This window comes from Camelus bactrianus, chromosome 5, assembly GCF_048773025.1.
Source record: "Camelus bactrianus isolate YW-2024 breed Bactrian camel chromosome 5, ASM4877302v1, whole genome shotgun sequence".
Taxonomy (NCBI): domain Eukaryota; kingdom Metazoa; phylum Chordata; class Mammalia; order Artiodactyla; family Camelidae; genus Camelus; species Camelus bactrianus.
Genome location: NC_133543.1, coordinates 88,460,999 through 88,484,273, shown reverse-complemented (window position 1 = coordinate 88,484,273; position 23,275 = coordinate 88,460,999). Strand labels below are relative to the sequence as shown.

At 42.7% G+C, this 23,275-nt stretch overlaps 1 protein-coding gene across 3 annotated transcripts in view; it reads right to left on the bottom strand.

The window, feature by feature from the left end:
- Positions 1 to 2,724: 2,724 nt before the first annotated feature.
- TTLL4 (tubulin tyrosine ligase like 4) overlaps positions 2,725 to 23,275 on the bottom strand; it is a 33,784-nt gene continuing 13,233 nt past the window's right edge. For 2 of the 3 annotated variants that reach the window (XM_010948783.3, XM_045512060.2), the window contains exons 5-19: positions 19,967 to 20,088; positions 19,421 to 19,531; positions 18,983 to 19,059; positions 18,080 to 18,271; positions 17,893 to 17,975; positions 17,532 to 17,660; positions 16,370 to 16,492; positions 15,492 to 15,590; positions 15,035 to 15,169; positions 14,480 to 14,617; positions 13,063 to 13,165; positions 12,209 to 12,419; positions 11,995 to 12,065; positions 11,267 to 11,352; positions 2,725 to 10,944 (exon numbers count right to left, since the gene is read on the bottom strand). In XM_010948783.3, coding sequence (XP_010947085.1) covers positions 10,686 to 10,944; positions 11,267 to 11,352; positions 11,995 to 12,065; positions 12,209 to 12,419; positions 13,063 to 13,165; positions 14,480 to 14,617; positions 15,035 to 15,169; positions 15,492 to 15,590; positions 16,370 to 16,492; positions 17,532 to 17,660; positions 17,893 to 17,975; positions 18,080 to 18,271; positions 18,983 to 19,059; positions 19,421 to 19,531; positions 19,967 to 20,088 — 1,939 coding nt within the window. In that variant the 3' untranslated portion in view covers positions 2,725 to 10,685. Of the gene's footprint in view, positions 10,945 to 11,266; positions 11,353 to 11,994; positions 12,066 to 12,208; positions 12,420 to 13,062; positions 13,258 to 14,479; positions 14,618 to 15,034; positions 15,170 to 15,491; positions 15,591 to 16,369; positions 16,493 to 17,531; positions 17,661 to 17,892; positions 17,976 to 18,079; positions 18,272 to 18,982; positions 19,060 to 19,420; positions 19,532 to 19,966; positions 20,089 to 23,275 lie in introns of those variants that run through there. The other variant, XM_074364302.1, reaches the window with a different exon arrangement.

The window sequence follows — 23,275 nt, the reverse complement described above, 5'->3', positions numbered from 1 at the left end:
TTCAGGAGAAAGAGGATATCTAGAAAGAAGTATGTTGGGGAAAATGTATAATTGAAGATATCCATGAATTAAGTAGAAGGACAAACAGTGTGAATAAAAATTGGTTTAAGGTGTGAGAACAGGTAAAAACTGATCTGATTCTTTTACTTAACTCATATATTTTTGTGGTTTGTTTGTTTGTTTGGGTTTATTTCTTTATGTATTTATTCATGTATTTACTTCTTTATTTAAATGGAAGTACTGGGGATTGAACCCGGGAGCTTGTGCATGCTAAGCATGCACTCTTATCACTGAGCTATGCACCCTCCCCCCTCATTTTTGTAATTTTGAAAATTAAAACAAATAAACAAAAACTTTCCAAACCTTCTGAAAATAAGAGAATTTATGCTTGCATGTCTTTTCAAGGAATTAAATTATACAGGATAACATCCTCAAAGTAAAAATCACCCATAATCCCACCACTTGAAAAATTACATAAAGTAACAAAATTAAAGACTATTGATTTGCTTCCCCAATTATACTCCTTCAAAATGAAGCACTGTTCATAATTTAGTGCATATTCTTTCAAATCTTGTTCTATATTTATATAAACCTTTTTTCACCTGTAGGTGAAAAAAATCATGTTGATACTTTAATGTGAATTCCTTTAAATATTATAAAGGCTCAGGGTTGGTTTTTTTTTTAATGTGTTTATTGACTTTTTATTTATTCTATGAAGTCTTTACTCATGTCCTTTGATCTTTTTTCTATTGGATTTTTTTGTCTTTTCTTATTGGTTTGCTGGTATTCTTTTTCTATCTAGAGAGAGTAATCTTTGTCTGTTATGTACACTTTAAGTATTTTCTCCTTGTCATCTGTTCCCTATATCTTGGCTGTATTTAGAGTATCTTTTGTTAATTTCTGTGTGGTCCAATCTGGAATTTTTCCCTTTTATGAATTCTGGGTTTCATATCTTGCTTGGGGCTACCCCAAGATTATTAGGGGGAAAAAATCCCTCCTATATTTTACCTTGTATTCAATAGTGTCATTTTTTACCTGCTACATTTTTTTTTCCACAGTTAGAAATTCAATCTACCTGGAATTAATTTTTGGTTTTGGTGTGACCTAGAGTCTTAACTTATCTAATTATTCTAGCACCATTTAATTAAATAATATCTAATTATTCCAAAATCATTTATTAAATAGCTCAGGAATTTGCTGGATGCCCCTGTCTCCTATCTGGGAGCAACAATCTTTAAATTACAGGATTCAGCAGAAGATTTGATCTTCCATTTCGCTCTAGAACATTCCTTTGGTGCCATGTAGCTTTCAGTAGCTGCCTCTAGGTCATCCTCTGATACTGCAATGACCACCTGGAGCTCAGAGTTACAGTCCACCCAAGGGTGACCCTTCATCTTCACTGGAGGCCAGGAGGAGATGGGAACAACAGACCCTTCTATCTCATGCCACTCAGCCTCCTTAGTGTTCACAGGACCAACATACCAAACAGCACATCTTCCTTTGGCAAAATGTAAAGATATTTCCAGAGGGGAATAACTATGTAGGAGAATCAAACATGTCAAGTCTCACTTCTTCTTCAGGTTGCATGAAGGGAGGCAGCTGGTGGCCTAGACCTTCCAGACTCTGTGCTTCAAGATGCTTCTAACCAGGTTCTCTGATACTTTGGTTTTATTGTCCCTCTTTCATCCTCTTCTTCAGATCTCAAACTAGAGAAACTCTACCTTCTCTTCCTCAGGAAAATCCTACTTCTTCTCCCAAGGAGCCTGAATCCTTTTCTTCTAGTAAGGTTCTGAGTCTTAGTTTGGTAGTCTCATCCAACCCTGAGTTTCATCCATAGTCCACAGGTGCAGAGTGGGTGGGCACCCTGCTTCTGGGAGATAGCGAAGGAAGAACCACCAGTTCCTGTTTTATTTACAATATTTCCACCCAGGAGCATGACAGCATGGTTGCTGATCTGGTTCCTCTACTGGTTGACCTGTAAAATTAAGATTCTCACTCTGGATAAATTACTTTTCTTCCCTTTAAAGACTGTGCAGTGTAGACCGATGTCAAAGCAAGACAATTTCCTCCTAAAATTAGCAGAACCAGTAAGTATCAATTATTTTGTTGAAAAACATACAAAGCATTTGGTTTCTCTCCTGCTTTTCTTGAGGTCTGGGGGAGACCTTCTGGCATCAGTGAAGGTGTATAGTTCTTAATGGCTGTGCTCTGTGATACCCAGAGAAAGGCACCTGCCTTAGTTAAACTCTTCAAGCATGGGAGACTGAAAATTTAAGGAGAAAAGCCTACCCAAAACAGAATGTTGCTTTCAGCAGCCTTGCAATATATGAAGAATTAAAATGTACATCAGTAATTAAGAGGTTCTGCTCACGCAATTCCAATAGTAGGGGGTGGGGCAGTGGGTGTTTCAACAAGCAATGTTCCCACACTAGCTGTGTGTCCTCCAACTCAATTCTATCTATCCACTTGGAGAGAATATCAGAGTCCACAGGTTAGGGGCTCAGTCCCACTCCAGATGCTAACCACAAGCCCAGGTTGTTATCTGTGCTTCTGACCAACCAGTTAGATTGGAGGTTCTCAATGACCCCCTCCTTGGACTTCAGATGCCAGTCACAAATCCAAGTTATTTGTACTTCTGACCAACTGGCTATAAATCAGAGGTTCCCATGACCCTCTTTTGAGGTTTAATTAATTTGTTAGTGATTCACAGACTCAGAAAACCCATTTGCTCATTAGATTACTGGTTTATTAGAAAGGATATTAAAGGATACAAATCAACAGATGAAGGGGCCAGCTGGAACAAAGTCTGGAACAAAGGAGTTTCTATATCCATGGACTTTGGCCCTGGCATGGTGGCACATGGAAGCATTCTGGTCCCCAACCTGGAAACTCTCTGAAAGCCCTCCTTTTGGGTTTTTATGGAGGCTTCATTACATAGGCATGGTTGACTAAATCATTGGCCATCAGTGATTGATTCAACATCCAGCCCCTCCTTGGAAATCAGGTGGTGGAACTGAAAGTTCCAACCTCTACGCATGATTTGTTCCCCTTTCAACCAGCCCTCATCCTTAGGTGCTTTCCAAAAGCCACCTAACTAACATAAATAGTTGTGGTGGAAAGGAGCTTGTTATGACTAGCAAGACAAGCATTTCACCTTTATGGCTCTAAAGCATTTTCAGGAACTGTGGACAAGAGACCAAATACTATAACAAAAGATTCTCCTATTGCTCTTATCACTCAGGACATTCCAAGAGGCTTGGGACCTGTGAGTCCAGAACCATGGATGAAGACCAAATGTATATGAGAAATTATTTTGGTCATCTGAATGACCAAATGTGTATTTCTTATAAATCACAATATCACAATAATAATGCAAAAGACAGGAAGGGGTAAATGGAGCTAAAGTGTTCTAACATTCTAGTACTATACAGTAAAACCAAAAATTTATGTTAGACTTTTGCTATTGCTGCATGACAAACTGCCCAAATATGTAGCAACTTAAAACAACAATCATTTTATTATGGGTATGGAGGCTGGGGATCAGGAATTTGGAGTGGGCACAGTGGGAATGACTTGTTTTTGTTCTATGTCTGAGACCTCAGCTTGGAAGACACAAAGGCCATGGGTTGGAAGAATCTGGAAGTGCCTGATGACTCAGAGACAAGGATTGTTGCCCAGAGTGTCCTCACATGGCCTTTCCTTGTGGCTTGGCTTCCTCATAGCATGGCAGCCGCAGGGTAGGATTTACCATGTGGCAGCTCAGGGCTGCAAGCATGAAGGTTCCAAAGAATAAGGCAGAAGCTGCATGATCTTTTATGACCCAGCTTCAAAAGTGATGCTACACTCTTTCAGTCAGAGCTGTCGTGTGCTCCCCCAGATTCAAGGCGAAGGAAATTAGACTCCACTTCCTGATGAAAGAGTGGCACGGTCAGTTGTAGAATTGCATGTGTGTTGCAGCTACCTTTGGGGAAAAATAATCTCCCAGATTTAGGCATCAGGGAACTACAAACACTAAATATACCATATACTTCAATGGCTATCATAATTATTCCAGAGAGCTGCAAACTCAGACTGATAACATCATTAACATAGCATTATCAGTAGCTGATCTGACCTAGGAACTCCACTCCTAGGTATATGCTTGCGATGGGTTGAATTGTGTGCCCCCAAATACTATGTTGAAGTACTGATCATACTGTGACCTTTTTAGGGAAGAGCGCAGAGATGTAATTAGTTAAGATGAGGTCATACTGGAGTAGGGTGGGCCCCTATTCCAGTATGACTGGAATTCTCACGAAAAGGGGAAATTTGGACACAGATATGGACATGGGAACATGCCGTGCGAATATGAGGGCAGAAATCAGGGTGATGAGTCTACAAGCCAAGAAATACCAAAGATTGCCAGCAAACCACCAGAAACTAGGAGAGAGGCATGGAACAGATTCGCCCTCATAGTCCTCAGAAGGAACAAACCCTGCTGACACCTTGATCTCAGGTTTCTAATCTCCAGAACTGAGACAATAAATTTCTATTGCTCTAAGCCATCCAATTGTGATGCTTTGTTACAACAGCCCTAGCAAATTAATAGAATATCCAAAAGAACTGAAAACAGGTACTCAAAAACATATATACAACATGAACACATACTCAAAATCATGTTCACAACAGCACTATTCACAATAGCCAAAACACAGAAATAGCCCAAATACTCATCAGTGGATCAATGGATAAACTGTGGTAAATACATACAACGTAATATTATTCAGCCATAAAAAGGAATAAAGTGCTGATAAATACTGCAAAGTGGATGAACCTTGAAAACATGCTAAGTGAAAGAAGTCAGACACCAAGAGATCACATACTGTATGATTCCACTGATATGAAATATCCACAATAGGTAAATCCATAGAAACAGAAAAACAAAAGCAGGGGCTGGGGGTAGGAAAGTAGGGCCCTGGTATCCTTTTAGGTTAATGAAAATGTTTTGAAACTAGATAGAGGTGGTGGTTGCACAACACTGTGAATATACTAAATACCACTCAGTTGTCACTTTAAAATGGCTAATTTTATGTTACCTCAATTTCACCTCTATTTTAAACAATTGCTATCTTTAATGCATAGGTATTAAGGGAACAATTTGATGAGTTTTAACTAGTGTATTATCTACAACATCCCAATCAAGAATAGAGCATTACCATAACTCAAGAAAGTTCCCTTGTGCCCCTTTTCTTACTATACCATTAACTCCCACAGGGAACCATTGTTCTGACTTTAATCCCCATAGGGTAGTGTCCTCTGTTCTTGAATTCCACATAAATAGAACTATACAATATATATTCTTTTGTGTCTGCCCTCTTACACTCAACACATTTTTGAGATTCATTCATGTCACATAAATCAGTGGGTCTGCTTCTTTTTATTGCCTAGCATTCCAAACCATAGTTCATCTGATTTTCTGTTCAGAACATTTGAGTTGTTTCCAATTTTTTGTTATTATTAAAAAGCTACAATACACAATTGGCGGGACATATGATTTGATCAAGCCCAGGAGAGAATATCTAGAAGTGGAATTGCTGAATCACAGGTAAATATGTGTTAACTTATAAGAAACTTCCACAGTGATTGTACCATTTTACACTCACAACAATTATATATGAAAGCCCCAATTGTTGTACATCCTCTCCAACATTTGGTCTTGGCTGCCTTTTAAATGTTAACTATTCTAGAGTTATTTCATTGTGGTTTTAACTTGCATATGCATCATGAAATGCTATCTTGTTGGCCTTTTTAAAGCCAGCTTTACTTCCAATAAAATTCATCCATCTCAAGTGTATAATTCAGAGTTTCAACAAATGTACAATCATATAACCACCATCACAATCAAGATATAGAATATTTCCAATGTGCCCCTCAACAGCCACTCCCCTCCATCATCTATAGTCCCTGGCCACCACTAACATGCTTTCTGTCACTAGTTTGCCTTTCCTAGAATGTTATATAAATGGAATCATAAAGTATGTAGTCTTTTGTTTCTGGCTTCTTTCACTTAGCATAATGCTTTTGAGATTCATCCATGTTGTTGCCTGTGTCAGTTCATTCTTTTTTTATATCTAAGTAGTATTGAACAGACGTATCACAATTGGTTTATTCATTCACCAGTTGCTGAATACTGGGGTTGTTTCCAAGTTTTTGCTATTACAAATAAAGCTGCTGTGAACATTTGCAAGCAGAAGTGAATTGCTGGGTCATATGCTGAGTGTGTTTCACTTTGTAAGAAACTACCAAGCTGTTTTCCAATGTACCACTTTGCATTCCCACCAGCAATGTATGTATGCCACATTCTCAGACACTTGATATTTTCAGTTATTTGAACTAGTCTACTGTGTAAGTGGTGTCTCCTCGTAGTTTTCCTTTTCCTTTTGTTTTTTGGGTTTGTTTTTTTTTTTAATTTAGCCTTTTAATTTTTTCCCAAACTCTTTATGTTGAGGGCTGACTTCTGATAGATCTGTGAGGGAGCTGTTCCATGACACAGCAAACTTGACCCAGAAGCAGATTGTCTACGAATGGTTTAGCACCAGGTTCCCCAGGAATGTGACATGCGAGGGAGCAGCCTCCTCCATCTGGACTAGAGGCTCTCTGCTCAGGCCTCATGGCGGAGGGAGGGCTGCCTGAATCTAGCAGGAACTGTGGGGTCAGCCAAAGGAGGCTTAGCCACACTTGCCCTTATGGTTCTGCCTTTGTGGGATTCTTATTTAGAGGTTCAGTCATAACCCCACAGATGGTAGCTTTACCCCATTGGCTCCTCAGCCTGCATAATTATAGTTTTAATTGCACTTCTCTGACAACTAATGTTAAGGGCTCCAATCTTTCTAATTATCTTGACTAAATTACCTAGTTTGCTGTTCCATGTTCAGAATCAAAGTGTATTTTATCACTGTTTTGTAACAGCAACATGCTATTGTAATAGTCTCATAATACCCCTGTAATAGTAACATGCTGTTACATAGCATGTTATTGTTACTTTATGAAAATGTTTTTGGTGATGTTACTGTTTTGGGTTTTTTCTGTTTTAGAATCTATGTAAAATCTGCACTATATATGTATCAGGCACTTTGCTAGGTGCTTTATGGACACCCCCCTCCCCCACCCCTCACTGAACCCTCGTAACCACCCTACGAAGTAGGCTTTGGTCTCCCCACTTTACTAGTTGAAACTTAGACATTATTTTTTCAAAACTGTGTTAGATTTCTCCATGACAGTCCTTAGCATTCCATGTGTCTTACTCAGTCCATTATAAAAATTAAGGCACAAATGGGTTTTGGTAAACGCTGACCCTGCTATTGATCCTTCATGTATATTCTACCTCTGAGAAATCTGCCAAGAACAACATGAGGCTGCTTCAGCTCTCAATGCTCCAAGGCTGATCAACAGTCAAGTCAAAGGAGCCTGACATTAACGAGGGTGCATACTGCCAAAGGGGGATTTAAAAGGCCAAGTTCGCTAGGGTGACAGGAGGGACAATCACCCTCAACTAAATAGCCTAAAGTCATAAGAACATACCTGTAACAAGTGTCCATTGGCACAGCTGTTTCGTTGGTGCCTCTTTGGCTCCAGTTCAAGGTCTCTCTTTTCTGTACCTGCTCCTCATCTCCAGCCCCCATGCACCTGGTACTCCCCTGCTCTCCCTTTCTTATCAAAACTTCTTGCAGAATAGGACTGAAGAACCCCAATTCGCATACTTTTACTTTGCTTTCTGTCTGTGAAATATTTAACCAAAGAAATAAATCCTCCACAAAGAGTGAAACAGTAGACTGAATAATGGTGATAGGGTTTCTGTGTGCACTGGGGTGAAGGTAGGGGTGAAGGCCCTGTTCTGGCCTTCTTCACTTCTGTAATGTTTCTACAGCTGCTTCATTCCCTCGTGGAAAGGGTTTTACACTTCTTGCCTGCCTTTCCCTACTCAAAGAACTGGACTTGGATAGAAAATGGAGAAAGGAAAAACCGTGTATTAAGTCCTCTCTACGTTCTAGGTGCTTTTACTATGTTTTGCTTAATTTTCACAACCTTGCAATGTAGGTATTAAGTTCTCATTATTTAAAAACTTAGATGACATGCCCAAGTCTACACAGCAGAATTGAGGTCTGTACCCAAGGTCAGACTCCAAGGTCTATGTTCTTTTCCTATCGCCATGCCACCTCTTGATTAAGTATTCATTCTAAGCTCCTTAGTTTCTGATCAACCTTGAGTGAATTTGAAGTGAATAAACAATGACCACTGTCCTTGCCCCAATATCCCAAATCCTTACTCCACTGTCTCAGAAATACCCTGTATACTTCATTCCTTGACTCAGGAGCACTCACTCCCCTTTCTCCAAACAGGGACTGGGTATATTACCAAGTTAGGTAAAAACTGACATGTTCTGGCAAACATTTACTCTACTATACCCTCAAATTTAAACTTTCCCCCAAATCTCATTGCTTCCCCCAAATTCCTTATTTAGCCAAATACCTTACATTGCAGGTATTCATTGCTAAGTGTATTATGCTGGATGCTGAATAAGCAAGATTTAACTTTCTTTCAAGGTTGAAAGGGAAGTATGATACACACACCTCATTCCTTTCTCCTACCCAGCAACACACTCACACCTATTAGATACTCAAAGGTGATGAAAATTTTAAATTATAAGTATGTGCAAACATGTTTTAATCTACTAAGAATATTCTATTTTCATCACTCATTTAATTTCAGAAGCCCTTCCTTGCTGCCCACTGCCCTGCTTCCCATCGTGCTACAATGCTGGTCCCTCTGCAGTTATGGGAATGGAAATGGATTGTTTGTACCATCTGGGGATTCTCAGAAGGCAAAGAATTGAAGCTGGTTGCCAGGGGGTAGCACAGCTCAGTCAGGCCTCCACACCTAACCCCTGGCACCAGAGGATCAGCCACAACAAAACTGCTTAAGCAGGTGGCTAGTTTTCTTAGGAAGGCTGCTTATTACCTTGTCACAAAGTTTGTTTTAATATTTGCACTAAAATATTGCACCCACATAGGGCAAGAGGGAGCTGGCTTCAACTCTATCAGAAGAGCTTTAACAGGACTGTCCAGGACCTCTCTTGCGGGCCTGACTTTGAAGTTCTTACCACTGAGCAGCAATGTCCCTGGACTTTGTGCCATCAAGCTTTCTTCACAACTGTCAACATGACCTTCATACATTAACTGTGCGGCCTTGAACCCAGTCAGGCCTCTCAGTGATTTTTCCAGAGCTCCATCCCAACTCACCACAGAAATCCTGGAGCCATGAAGCAACGTAATTTCCATCTCTGCAAAGCTCAAAAATGAAGGCAGAGAAACCCCAGGATGAGACCATGAGCAGAGCTTCCTGCCTGATACGCAAAAGAGAAAATTTGAGTGTCAGAATTAGGGGACCAGTTGGCTTGTGTTGGGCCCCACTGCTAGAAAAATGAAGTAAAGGGACTGTAGGTCTGGGGAGGGGGGCGAGGGACAACCAGGAAGTGTCCAGTTAAGAAGGATCATATCCCAAGAGAAAACAACCTTTCTGATCTAAACTCTCTCACCTTGGCTTCCCCCGGGGCTCCACTCTAGCCCACGAGAGAAGTAGAGGTTCTGGTTAAGCTGTGCGTGTCCTGTGAGATCTCCGTACGTACAGTTCACGCAGTGGGGGTCAGCATTAATTGAAAACTCACTGTTTACTGAATCTTGGGGACAGAGGCAGATCCAGTTCAGAGCACAAGAGTTTAGTCCAGAGCCTGACTGGAAGCCCATTCCACAGCAGTGACTACCCCTAAAACCCACCTGCCAGGCCACTAGTCTGCCCTAGCAACCTGGGAAATCGGGAAATCAGGGCAAACCACAGCTCCTTCTACCCTCCTCTTGGATTGCACCCTCTGAAATATGGACAAAGGCAACAGCAATTGGGATTATCTGGGCTCCTTTACTAAGGCCATGGGAAATTCACAAAGTTCACAGAAACTCTCATCTCACAGAAAGCCAAGAGCTGAAGAGGTAACATCCATGAGAGAGCAGTCCAGAAGGTTGAACAAGGAGTGATGTAAGGTCAGAGTAGGAAGATCTAGCGCTATTGGCTGGGTGAGTATATGAAGCACAAATGATCTGGAGGTGGTGATGCCCCCAAGACTAGGATGACAGGAGATCGGTTCAGCATGCCATGGCCGCTGCCTATCTACTGAGGAGGTCTGAAGGTTCCTGAAAGTGGCTCCTCAGGACAGGGGGTTGGGGAGGAGGGACGAGGAAACCTTAGGAAATAATGACTTTCAGAGTCATTACAGAGCAAGGGACTTCAGGCCCAAATATGTTCAATATGTTTTCTCCTCTTGAGCTGTAACTCAATCACTGCACCAAGGCCTAAAACAAACCACACATGGCTCTCTGAAGGTAGAAACCAAACCCTGCTTTATAAGGCTGAGTGGCCATCATTGGCTTCTCTGCTGAGATATGAGGTGTCAGCCAGTGAACCTTCCTCACCTTCTCCCCGTCCCCACCACCCCTCCAGCCCACCAGATACCCATTTCTACAATTCAACCACTTCAAAAGATACTCTGAGGAGGGGCAAGGTGGAGGGGGTGGGGGCTCAGGCTGGCCGGCTGGCCGGTTCCCATGAGGTAGCTAATGCTGGTGCGCCTGGGCAGGTTAGGGGAGAGAGGCCAGTCATGGGCTCACAGCAGCCAGGAGGGAGTCACCAGTTGACTGGGAGGTGGGGGAAGCAGAGAGTCTCGAAGTCTGCCCAGAGTACTTGATCACAGGTAACATCTGGGTGGAAAGGCCAGGCTCTTTGCCGGTGTCCTCACTGTTCTTTGAGGAATTGGGTTTCCTGGAGAAAAGGGAAACGCCAGCTTGGATCTTCTTGGGCTTGGGCATGGTCCCATCTTCAGAGAGTGGTATGTTTCCCTCGGAGGAGCCATGTTTTCTGAAGGGAACAGGTTGGGAGAGAAAGGACTGAGACTGCATAGCTGAGACTTTAACCCACAATCTGCTACCTTCAGAGTCTAGACCAGGCATTTACAACATTCATGTCAGTACAACTGAAAGTGCCTGCTTCTGTGGATGATTTTGTGCTCCAGCTCAGCTTCACTGGGCACCAGGAAGAGGATACCGTGGCTCCATAATCTGATATTCCCACCAACCCCTAACTGAAGAATGCTGATCTCATCATAGTCTGGGAAGAGAGGAAGGAAGAAAACTCCCTGAACTCACACCCAACACCCTTCCCTTTCCCGGGCAGCACTCACCCCAGCTTGCCAGTCTCTGATTTGGAGAAAGCACTGAGTGTCACATTGCCCTTTGGGACAGTCAGAATTGATGTTGGGAGAGACCACTAAAAGCAAAGGAAATAATGAGGCCAAAAGGGCTAGGCAGAGGTCAGGGGAGAGTGTTTGGGTCTTAAGACACTTTCCCAGCTCTACCCCTGCAGGAACAAAGGGCTCATCGCTTCCCTACCCTGCAGGCATGGGCCTATATGGGGAAAAATCTTGGTTCTCTCATGATCCAGACAAGAAGTTGAGGCTATAAAGTACTTCTTTTCTTTCTTTCTTTCTTTCTTTTCTTTTCTTTTCTTTCTCTCTTTCTCTCTTTCTCTCTTTCTTTCTTTCTTTCTTTCTTTCTTTCTTTCTTTCTTTCTTTCTTTCTTTTTTGTTTTTACTACCTCACACCGCTTCTATTTTTATTTAGAGTGCATGCCCTCAGTCTGGGTCAGCATGCATATGTAGTTTCTATAATTGATCATTATCAACTGTAGGGGTCTACGAAGTACTTTTGATCCTTGAAAGAAAGGCATCTAGGGAATCCTGGAGGCAATTATTCCTTGAAAGGGAAGGGTCATGAAACACACAGGCCTGCAGGACTTTGGGAAGAAGTGAGAGGGTCTGGACCTACACCCAACTTCCACTGCATTCTTAAGGTGGAAGAGGGAAAAGCCTGAGGTGGAGCTGTCCCCTTGCACCCCAATAGCATCACTCACCACTGGAGCAGATTCAGAGATGGCTCCTGTGTGGAACCCTTTGTAGCACCAACTCCGAAGCAGATCTACTCCTAGGACAAGATTAACAAGGGTGGGACTTAAGAGAGTGGAATCAACTGGTCTATTTTTCTTGCCAGAGAGGCCCATTTCTTGGTCTATTGGGATTTAATCTCTCATTAAACATGGCTTCATGTGGGCAGCGGGGACACATCACCTTTGAGCTTGTTGCCATGGTACTTCTGTTCCCATTGAGTGGTGAGAATGTTGAAATATCGTGGCTGCTCAAAAAAGCGGAGATAGCGAGAAGAGATTCGAGAAGGAAAAATTCGTTCAAATTGTCCACGGCGAGAAAACTCATCCTCCATCTCGACCAGAACCCGAACATCATCTGGTGTTAGGACATCCAGCACAGATGCATAGAAGTCCTATGGCCCAAGGAACAGGGAGGAAAAGGGTGGCAGAGAGTGTAAGCCAGAGGCAGAGAGTCAAGAAGCTGGGGGACCAGGAGTACAGCTCTGGGGTCCTAAGGCTCCATGACTCACTCTCAAAGGACCACCAAGGCAGCCTGATGGGCTAGCTCTGGGCCTCATCCATTCCCAAGCCTACTGAGCTTAGCTGGGAAATTAAGAGACTCTTGGTCAGGGTGAGAAGAGCCATGGGGGCACAGAGACTCAGTGATTTGTTGGATGAAGTCAAGATCAGAATCCAGCAACTCAGATTTGGCCATAGCCTTGTGTCTCCCCCTCTTCCATCTGGCTCCCTCATCTGCTCTGAGAAAATCAAGCCTTCCAAGGGCTCAGTGCCCCTCAGGGAAAGAAACCCAAAGGGTCTATGGCTCTGACAAGAAGGGTAAGCTGGTACAGCATTTAGGTAAGAGCAGTGGTTGCTGAACGCATAATAAAGGCCATCAACTTTCTCTTGGAGTGACATACATGCCAACAAATCCTTGCACATCGGGGGATCATAGGAAGCCCTGCCCCAGAGGGAAAAAAAGCTGCTTGCCTTCGGGTCGCCCAGGTTTGACCAGGGAATATTTCTGCTGCTACTGGGGTGAAGGCAGTCTCCTACCTGATCAGGAATTTTCTGGGTTAGGTAATAGGCTTTCTTCATCTTCTGTGCAGTGAAGTACTCGGGGGCCATTTGACATCTGTCCCTGAGGGAGCTGGGCAGGCTAAGGCAGGGGGTGGAAAGGGGGCAAAGGGCAAGGTCAGCAGCTTCACATCCTGAGGACATGTGGAGAAAGGGTCCAGCCCAGGAAGACAGCTTTCTCAAAAGAAGACAAAGAAGGATGGACAGATGATTGTTACTCGAGTAGATCTGAGTGCAATGCACTCCACTCAAGTAGTCTATCTGAGACTCAAGTACCGTGGAAGAACTAAGAGTACAAAGCACACTCTTTAAATTGCATTTAAATGGTGAAAAAAAAAAAAAAAAAGAGGACCATGGAATAATTGCTGTATACTTCAGTTCAGTTTAATTTAGTGAACACTTACTAAATATCCAGCTTGGCCCTACTGGCTACCCGATTCTGGACAAATTACCTAACCTCCCTGCACCTCAGTTTTGTCATCCACATTACTATAATTACTACTGAGAGAGAAAAAAAGATTGCCTCCCAGGAGCTCACAGAATGGCAAGTGTCAAATGACAGCTATAGCACAGAGCCAAATATAAGTCCATAAGGTATGGTGGGGAAAGCAAGTTTTGTTACCAACAAATTAGGATTTGAAGTCCAACTCTACAACTTTGTAGCTAAATGACCTTGGATAAATTACTTAATCCCACTGATTTTCCATTTCCTCATCTGTAAACCGAGGATGCTAATACCAACTTTATGGGGCTGCTATGGGGATAAGCTATAGGTTTTTCCTTAAACATAGCAAGTACTGACTAAATATTAGCTCCCTTTCCTCAAGAGCAGTTCTGAGTGCTATGCGGATGTAGAGGAGAGCGACCACATTGAGCTGGTTTCATGAAGATGCTGCCTTCAGGTAGTCTTGGAGGATGGGTGAAGTCACAACAGGGAGGCCTGGCTGAAGTGGAATTTCAGAAGGAAGAAACCTCATGAGCAGAGGAGGGGACACTATAGGGGAACAATAAGAGGCAGCGAACCTTCAGGGAGGAGACTGGATTAATGGATCCTTAAGGATCCTTCCAACCTTGAGATTCTATGAGTGATTCAATTTGTCAGAGCACAGGAGCTGGGAAGAGGAGTAAAGAAAGGAATGCCTGGGCCTCAAATGTCTGCTTGAGAAATCTAAAGCTGATTCCCCAGGCCCTAAGGGGACTCCTGAGTAGGGAAGTAATCAACCAAACATGCTTTAAAGAGCACTGAATTGGCAGTGGTCAGTGGGTATACTGCAGGGGCAGACTGAGCAGCAAGGGAGACCAAGCAGGAGGGAACTCCCAGACACCATCCCTTCCCAGAGTCACAACGGAGCCACTCATGCTGACAGCTGAGCCGCAGACAAGCAAGGAGGCTGACCTGGTGGTGGAGCTGCTGGAGCTGCTGGAGCTGAAAGTGACATCCTCTGCATTGGGCAGAACAAAGCCTGCCAGGTTCAGAAGGTCACGGATCATCTGGCCTTTGATGCTGATGTCCAGTGGGGAGTTGGAGTGGAGGCTTCAGGGAAAGGATGCAAAGAGTAATAAAAGCACCCTATTTCCAGTCACGTGTCCAACTCACTGCTAGCCCCATTTACATCCAAACTCATGAGCACCATCATGGGGGTCTTCTTGGCCCACAAATAGTGAATAACCTCACTCAGGGTGGATCCTGCCCATGACCTTGGTTTGAGAGGGGAAAAGTATGCAGTAGGAATCAAGTTCAAAAGAGCAACTTTTAACAGTCTCTCTCCATCCTCAGGGAACCTTGAGATAATGGCAAAGAATAAGGGAATGGGTAAACAAACAAGACCATGAAGAAAAAAAAATTCTAGTGAAGGAAAGGTCTTCCCCAAGTCAGCAAGACTGGAGCAGAAACAGGATCATAAGAATACAAAACAGGTTCTACTGAGAGTGCTCTGAGAATACCACCTACCTTGGGGAGATGTTCACTTCTAGGACCCAGGGCTTGAGGTTCTCATCCAGCATGATGTCAAAACCAAAGAGCTCGTGGCAGCTGTAGGGCCGCCGCACATACATCTTCAGCAGGCTGGTTACGTAGGGTTCTGACCTGGTCACAGGGAGGTGAAAGTATTCAGCTCAGCTCCTCTCAGAGGCCCTACCTAGAGCTGCCCTGCCAAAGGAGTAGCCCAGAGATGGACAGAAGCAACCCTGAAAAAGAAGCTCTCAAGAGATGTCTGTGACCTGGAGCCAGCTTCTGGGGATGAAGTTCAGTAGAAGGGCAGAATTTAAATCTATCCACTTCTTTCTATTCCCTGTCCTCAAAAATAGAAACACAGCATGGTCAAAAGTCTGCAGCACAGCAGTTTGGAGGCCCCAGAAAAAGAGGGTTCAGCGGCAGACCCCACACCCAGGGTGGCAGTGTGACTCACGAGATGATGGTTTTGACAACAACATCCTTTATCTTCTCCCAGATGGCATCACTATTGACTCCCTTCTGGCTCAGATAGCTCCATAAAGCTTTCAGCGCCCTGTAAAGCAGGGAGGGGAGGGAGTATCTGGGGTTATATTCTCTGACTGAGTGATGAAGAAAAGAAAGAAAGCCCTATTCATAGTAGCCAAGACATGGAAGCAACCTAAATGTCCACCAACAGATGAATGGATAAAGATGATGTGATATATACATAATGAAACAACACTCAGCCATAAAAAAGAATGAAATAATGCCATTTGCAACATGGATGGACCTAGAGATTATCATACTAAGTGAAGGAAGTCAGTCAGAGAAAGACAAACATCATATGACATCACTTATATGTGGAATCTAAAACATGATACAAATGAACTTACTTACAATACAGAAGCAGACTCACAGACACAGAAAACAAATTTATGGTTACCAAAGGGGAAAGGGGATGGGAGAGGAATAAATTAGGAGTTTGGGATTAACAAATACAAACTACTACATATAAAATAGATAAACAACAAGGTCCTACTGCATAGCACAGGGAAATACATTCAATATCCTGAAATAAACCACAATGGAAAAGAAAAAAAGAGAGAGAGAAAAGAAAAAGAAAAAGGAGTAAGTAGCCCAAAGGTATTTTCCTTATAAATTTTCTTTTGATGGTTTGAATTAAGTTAGAGATGAGTTTGGATGAAAAGAGACCAATTCTGAATTGCCAAGCGTTTATATAATCTTTGGGCCTTATATTAATCCTCCACTTACCACTCCCCCCACCCACCTCCCCAAACCCCAGAACTCTGTGATCCTCTAGGCCTCCACTTGACAGGGACACTGTCTGGGTACCATTTGTGGCCCTGGCAGGCCGTTTCATCTTCATTGGCCTGGTACTCAGAATTCTTTTTATTGACACTGTAGTTGGTCAGGTGCATGAACTTATTGCCGAGGCTCTTCATGGAAGGGGAATACCTGAAAGTGAGAAGAAAGGCAGAGGTAAGATGGTGAGATAGATGGATAACGGCCCAAACATTTTCCCAAGTCCTGAGGAGGTAAAAGACAAGTGGACCGATCTTCAGATGCACAAGGGCCTGAGAAGCATATCTGCTGAAAGGTTTCTAGAACACCATAGCTAAGCTCATCTCCTAACTGATCTCATCTCAGTCCTGCAGGAAGAGTCTTCCCATTCAGTGAAGTAGAGGACCTCCTTATTTCCCATTCCCCATGTAATACTGTGATTTACAATAAGAAATATATATATTGGTCCTTGTCTCCAGTTTCTGACACAGGAACTCCTGAAACCCTTATAATTTCCTGAGTGATAGGAGTGTCTTTTATTCTAATCAGGTGACTCTGGGTAGGCTTCTGGATGGCTCCTGGATGAGGGCCAGTCACTGGAAAAATCAAGCCATGATTAGAAGCTTGGAATTTTCAGCACCTACCAATCCCCATTCTCTTAAGGGAGAAGAGCTGAGAATGGAGTTCATGATCAATAATTTTTTACATGATTTTTTGCATTCTGTAAGCTGCTCCAGCAAATTAATTAAACTGATACCCCCAACCCTTGGCCCCAAGGAGGGAATCATGGGCACCTCTGATTTACAGCCAACTGGTCAGAAGCAGACTGGCACCTGAAGTGGTGGAGGGAGGGGCAGCCTTGTGAAACTGATCCCTTAACCTGTGGGATCTGACACTGTCTCCAGGTAGTGTCAGAATTGAGTTAAATTGTAGGATACCCATCTGGTGTTGTGTAGAATTGCTTCACGTGGGGGAAAAAACCCCACAGATTTGGTGACCAGAAGTGTCAGAAATGAAGTGCTTGATGTAAAAGCAAAGGAGACATACAGGAGAAAAGGAAGACTAGGTTCTTCCAAAGGCACTCCACATTCTTTGCTAACAAAAACTACCAAAACATTGGTTATTTTCTTGTTTGGTGTCCTCCAGCTTCCCTCCCTGGAGGGAAAGCAAATACCCAAAGCTGTCAAGGTGAGGCCTCACCACTACCACATACTTGCAACTGGCAAAGCGGACGAGTCCATCTGAAAAGAGGTAAATCCGAAGAGGATCGTAGGAGGTGACGTAAACATAGATTCGCAGATCAAACTTGCTGCCGCTGATGAGGTAGGGTTTGTGGAGATACCTATACGGGGAAATGCCAACTTCAAGGACAGGAAAGATAAGCTACAGCTCAGTGGGTAATTGAGCCATGGCAAAAGCCAGCTAACAGTCCCCTGGGGATAAAGACCTTAAAAGGGTTGGCTGAGGAAGGTCTTTGACTGGGAGGACAAAGGACAAAGCATCATGAGAAGGGAACTTCTACGCTGAGAAGATGGGAAGAAGGGGAGCAGGATCTCAGCTGGAGACAGGCTTACCTCTGTACTAGAAGGGGCCTTCGCTTGGGGAGCTGACTCCACTTGTGAATGACCTGGATGCCAATGCCTCGAGCGGATGCTGGCTAGAAGTCAAGTGGAGAGGAGAGAAGATTTGTACCCGGCCTGACACCCCATTGTTCCCACTCTCAGGCCCTGGCCTGAGATCCACTCACTGTGATCCACTCACTGGTTTAACAATCCACTTTTGGCGGCTGCTGCTCTCCCAGGCTTTGCGCAGGAGCTTGGCATCCTGGGGCAGGATGAAGGACTGGGGGAAGAAACTGAACTCCTTCTTGCCAAAGCGGCTCTGCATGCGGGACAGGTTCCGCCACAGTCGGTCCTTTCGCCCAATCTGGAATGAACCTGGGAAGTGGTTTAGCTACAGAAGGGACAAAGGGTGGGAGCAGGGAGAAAGAGGGCCCAGATGAGACCATAAGGAAGACAGTAAGACTATACCATTTGAACTTCCTTAGCAACAATCTAAGCTCTTGTTCCATCTTATTATCACCATCTAAAAGTCCTTAAGTATTCAGCTACTGAGCACTCACCAAAAGATGATTAAAACACAAACAAAACAAAATTTAGTGCTCTTTAGAAGCCAATAGTTCACAACATAAAACAGTAATTAAGACAGACATAATATTCACCTTAAGAGCATAGAAAAAGCTGTTAAGTCTTTTTCTATATCTATGGGACAAAGAGAGGAAAGCACCTGGGGGGATAAGGGACTATTCATTCCAAGAGGAGACCAGAGTTCTCTTTACACATACTAAGCTTGGAGGAACATAGGCAATATGCTGTGGTTATAGGAGAAACATAATAAACTGAAAACAGACACTCCATCTCAAGACACATTAGAGAAAAAAGGGTCTTTTAGAGGCTGTGACAGTCTAAGACACTGCAGCTTAATGACTAGACATGCATGATCTACTGGGGTCTCACACTGCACTCTCCTCCTGTACTTCCCCCACTCCTCTGTAAGCCTTCTTGACTTCTCCGCAGTTATCTTCCTTGTCCCCTACTTCCACTACCAACCTCCTCTTGCCCAGTCCAAAGTCCAGGGGAAGAGCGGCTCAGAAAGGGTCCCTACCTTCTGATGCTCCTGAATGGATCGGAAACTAGAAGACTTCATGTGGTGACCCCAGCAGCCCAGCCAGTCATCATTTCCTACAGAAGGTACATCAGGAAATCAGGCCTACTAGCAGCTCAGTCCCCAGGACAGAGAGAGGATCAGAGGCCCTAGGAATACCTCTGGGCCTGGGCATAGCTCCCATCCCCAGTTTTCTAAGAGTTGCCATGGAGCTGTCCTACAGGAGGCCCTGGGGTCAAGAGAAAAACAATGGCCCTCTGTCTTCCAATTCTGATGATTAGGCTCTGGCCTGGAGGGATTTCAGAACTATGTACTCCTATGAAGTTGGGAACTTCAGGACAGGGTCCCCATATAGCAGGAAGTATCTAGGGCTCTTATCCTGCCCAAAACCCATCCGTTGGGGCAGAAGACAGGCTCGCAATAAGGCAAGTGACTCACTCTTGCTGATCTTGAAGTGGGACCGTCCAATGGTCTGCTTGACAATGTTGGGGGTCACTGTGCTCATCTTCCACCGGAGCAGCTTCCTCTGCTCCCAGGGGAGTTTCTCAACTAGGGGAAAGCGGAGGCGGGGGGTTGCGAAGAGCAGGAGAGTCATGGTGAGAAGAGGAAAAAGACGGCACTGTTATTCAACCTTCCCTAGTTACGCAAGTCACTACATATTGTTCCATATCAGTTTCAAAGGAGCACACTTTGGGGAAGAAAGGGGCTACACAGAAATGAAGAACACTCAGAGGAGAGGAGGTTGAAAGGGGAAAGATACAAGTTTAGAAGGCAAGAATGAAGCATGAGATTATGGCGCTGAGAGGGTTGGCTACAGGATGGACAAGATAAAGATCCCCACATTGGACTGGTGAACCAGGCTGGGAACCAAGCACCAATACAGCCATTCTGAAAAGCTGCTTCCACCCTATTGCCACCTCCTCCCAACTTCACCAGCACCCTTCTCCTGGAGGCTCTTCTAGTCTGACACTTGGCCAGATTTACCTCTCTCATCCTGAGTGCCAAAATAGATGGTAGGGGGCACGTTGGGAAAAAGACTGTAGATGAGGGCTGGTCGGATAACTTTCTCACTGGAAAGGGGTTTGGTCAGAATCTCCATGCAGTTCCTAAGAAGAAAAACAGATACGTGGTAGAGAAAGGGAAAGCCACAGCCCTGGGGGCTATTACTATTACGTATCATTTCTTTCAGGGTGCTATCTTTAAAGTTGTGATTTTACAAAGCCAAGTTCTCAATAATTATTTTGCAAATACTAATCCATAAGGTGCTAGAGCTAACCTAGACACAGCCACACCATTAAATGTCACCTAAAGACAAAGTTTTCCAATACTTCATTCTGTGACACAGCTCCAAAATTTCCTGTGACAAGCCACAGGCTGGGGAGGCCCCTGAAAAGAGTGGCTCTGAGAGCAGGTAATGAGTTTAAGAGGATATTAGTAGAGGAATCTGCTATACCAAGACAAACAGAAATAAATGAGGAGGGGAAAAAAAAAGATATGGATAACTAAAAGGAGGAAAAGCAGAAAAGAGAGAAAAGACCTAAGAAGAGGTATAGAGATTTTTTAAAAGAAAAAGAGAGAAAAGCAACAGAAAGAAAAGGAACAGTGATACTTTTAACTCATTTTATATTTATCTGAAGATATATAGATGATTAATTGCTCTCCTCTCTTTCGGAAATGTTTCATGACATCAGATTTTTATCTAACAGTGCGGTAACGCAGTCTGGGAATCTGGGGCAGTGGGCCATGGGGTCCCTACTGTTATCCTAACAATGTCTCGGTCAAGTCTATCTCAAGGAATCTCAAAATAGTGTAAACTTCAACTATCTATGGGCTACAACCTGACAGACCCAGACCATCTCTTTAAATAGCACTGAGAACAGAGAGAACAGTTATTACTCTCTATAATGAGCTGATATAATTAAAAAATATTACTATTTAAGATTAATTTTTAACTTACAAAGAGCCACTCTAAGTTGTTATTTTGCAGCAAAACAAAAATAGGCACTGTATGTAAAACACTTCAGTGTTTTAAACCTTAGAGATTTTTAATGAATTTTATTGGGTCAAGTTAAATATTAATTCCCAATTAAATAATTCCAACTAATTCAATTCTATTCCTCATTTCCAAAATATTTTACTTCAAAGGCTTTTCATTCACTGAGTAATTAAAATTGTTGAAAATCAAGGAGAATGAGTTAAGATTTTAAAACAAAGATAGGAATGTAAAATGGTACAACCACTCTGGAAAACAGTTTTGGTGGGTTCTTAAAAAACTAAACATGCAATTAACATACAACCCAGCAATTGCACTCCCAGGCATTTATCTCAGAGAGATGAAGATTTATGTTCACACAAAAATATGTACACAATGGTTTAGAGCAGGTTTATTTGTAATGGCCAAAAACTGGTAACAACCAAAATATCCTTCAGCAGGTGACTGATTACACAAATTGTGGTCCATCTACACCATGGACCACTACTCAGCAATATAAAGGAGTGAACAATGGATACACAAAACAACCTGGATCAATCTACAGAGAATGCGCTGTGTGAAAAAAAAAGCCAATCCCAAAAGGTTACATATGGCTATCATTCCATTTGTGTAACATTCTTGGAACAACAAAATTATTGGTTGCCAGGAGTTAAGAAGGGGTAGGGAGTAGGAGGGAATTAGGTGTGGCTATCAGGGCAACAGGAGAGATTCTTGCAGTGATGGAAATATTTGTATCTTCACTAAGGTTAATGTCTTGGTTGTACTATATTGTACTACAGTTTTGCAAGATATTACCACAGGGGGAAACTGAGTAAAGAATTCAGAGGATCTCTGTATTATTTCTTAAAACAGCATGTGAATCTACGATTGTCTAAAAATCAAAAGTTTAACTAAAAACGAAAAGAAAAGAAAATTTGTTAGCTGCCTCTCAAGAGTACTGAACTTAACCTCAAGAGGCCTGGCTTCTGGTCTAGCAGTGCTGGAAACATTGACCTTGCACATAGTTACTTAATTTCTTTGAGCCTCAATTTTCATATCTGAAAAAAAGAGGCTGGACTTGATGATCGTCATCTCTAAATTTACACAATTCTTAGAAAAAGAATATGGAACAGGAAACCTAATAAACAACTGCTAGATAGAGAAATAAATACAGGTAGTGTTTTCAATAATCCTGTGATTACCAAATGTTCTATAATAAATATATAAATCTTTCATAATTGGGAAAAAGTAAGATTTTTAGCAATCCAAAAGTATTTCTCATCTTAGCCAAAATGCAAAGTGGTTTAGCATTCATCAACCTCCATTTGCTTGAAAACTCATGTTTTAAGCTTTGTGTAGATTGTACATTTTGTAGAAGTTAAATTAATTAATGAGAAAATTATTAACAAACACTTTTTGTGAATTTTATCTTATAAATCAGAAAGGTTAAATAAAGGGCTGTGCAGCTATCTTGAATTAGGCCTGAAGACAAACCCAGATCACCCTTAAGTGTGGAAAAGGGAACCCAAGTCAATTACATGTTAAATATATTTCTCTTATGGACAGGAGGCCCTTAGTCAACATCCAACATATGCAACCAGAAGCAGCTTTTCTTTTCTGAAAAGAAAGATGGGTTAGGCTTAAAGTAACAGAATTTATGCAACAGACTGAGGGTACCTATGACAGGATTTCTATCCACCTTCACAGAAAGTCCCAATTCTCTCTCCATCTCCCAAACAAATCTTTCCACCTTGCTGGTTTGGGACTCTAAAATTGGTATGGCTGCTGCCACCATCATATTCAGAGATGCAGCCTGCCTCATCCATACTAACCTTAGATAAAGCTAACTTTTCCTCTTAGCTTCATCTAAGGCATAGCTGACACAAAGAAAAGCAACCAGAGTCTGGCTGCTCCACATGTTAGGCAAGCCTTGACATATATCACCAGATTTTAATTAAATTAGAATAGGAATTTTGTTTTACATTTCAGTAGAAGTTATTTTTAAAGAGAAAAAGACTTTATGTATAGTACTTTGTGAGGATTCTTTTTAATATTGAATAACAATTGATGACAGAGCTTCATATAGAGACAAGGTTGGAAGTGATGAGGGGAACAAGGAAGATTATATTGAAGAATGTTTCTACCCAGAAAGGTAGTCTATATGATCCTTAAGCAAGTTCTAAAAATCTTTAGCACAATGACATGTCCTCATTTACAGGAATTTCCTCATAGTCCTGCATTCCTTCCTCTCCCCAGGCTCCTCAGTTATGCAGCATTCCACAATTATCTGCTTTACAGAAGAAGGGCTTACGTTAAGAGAC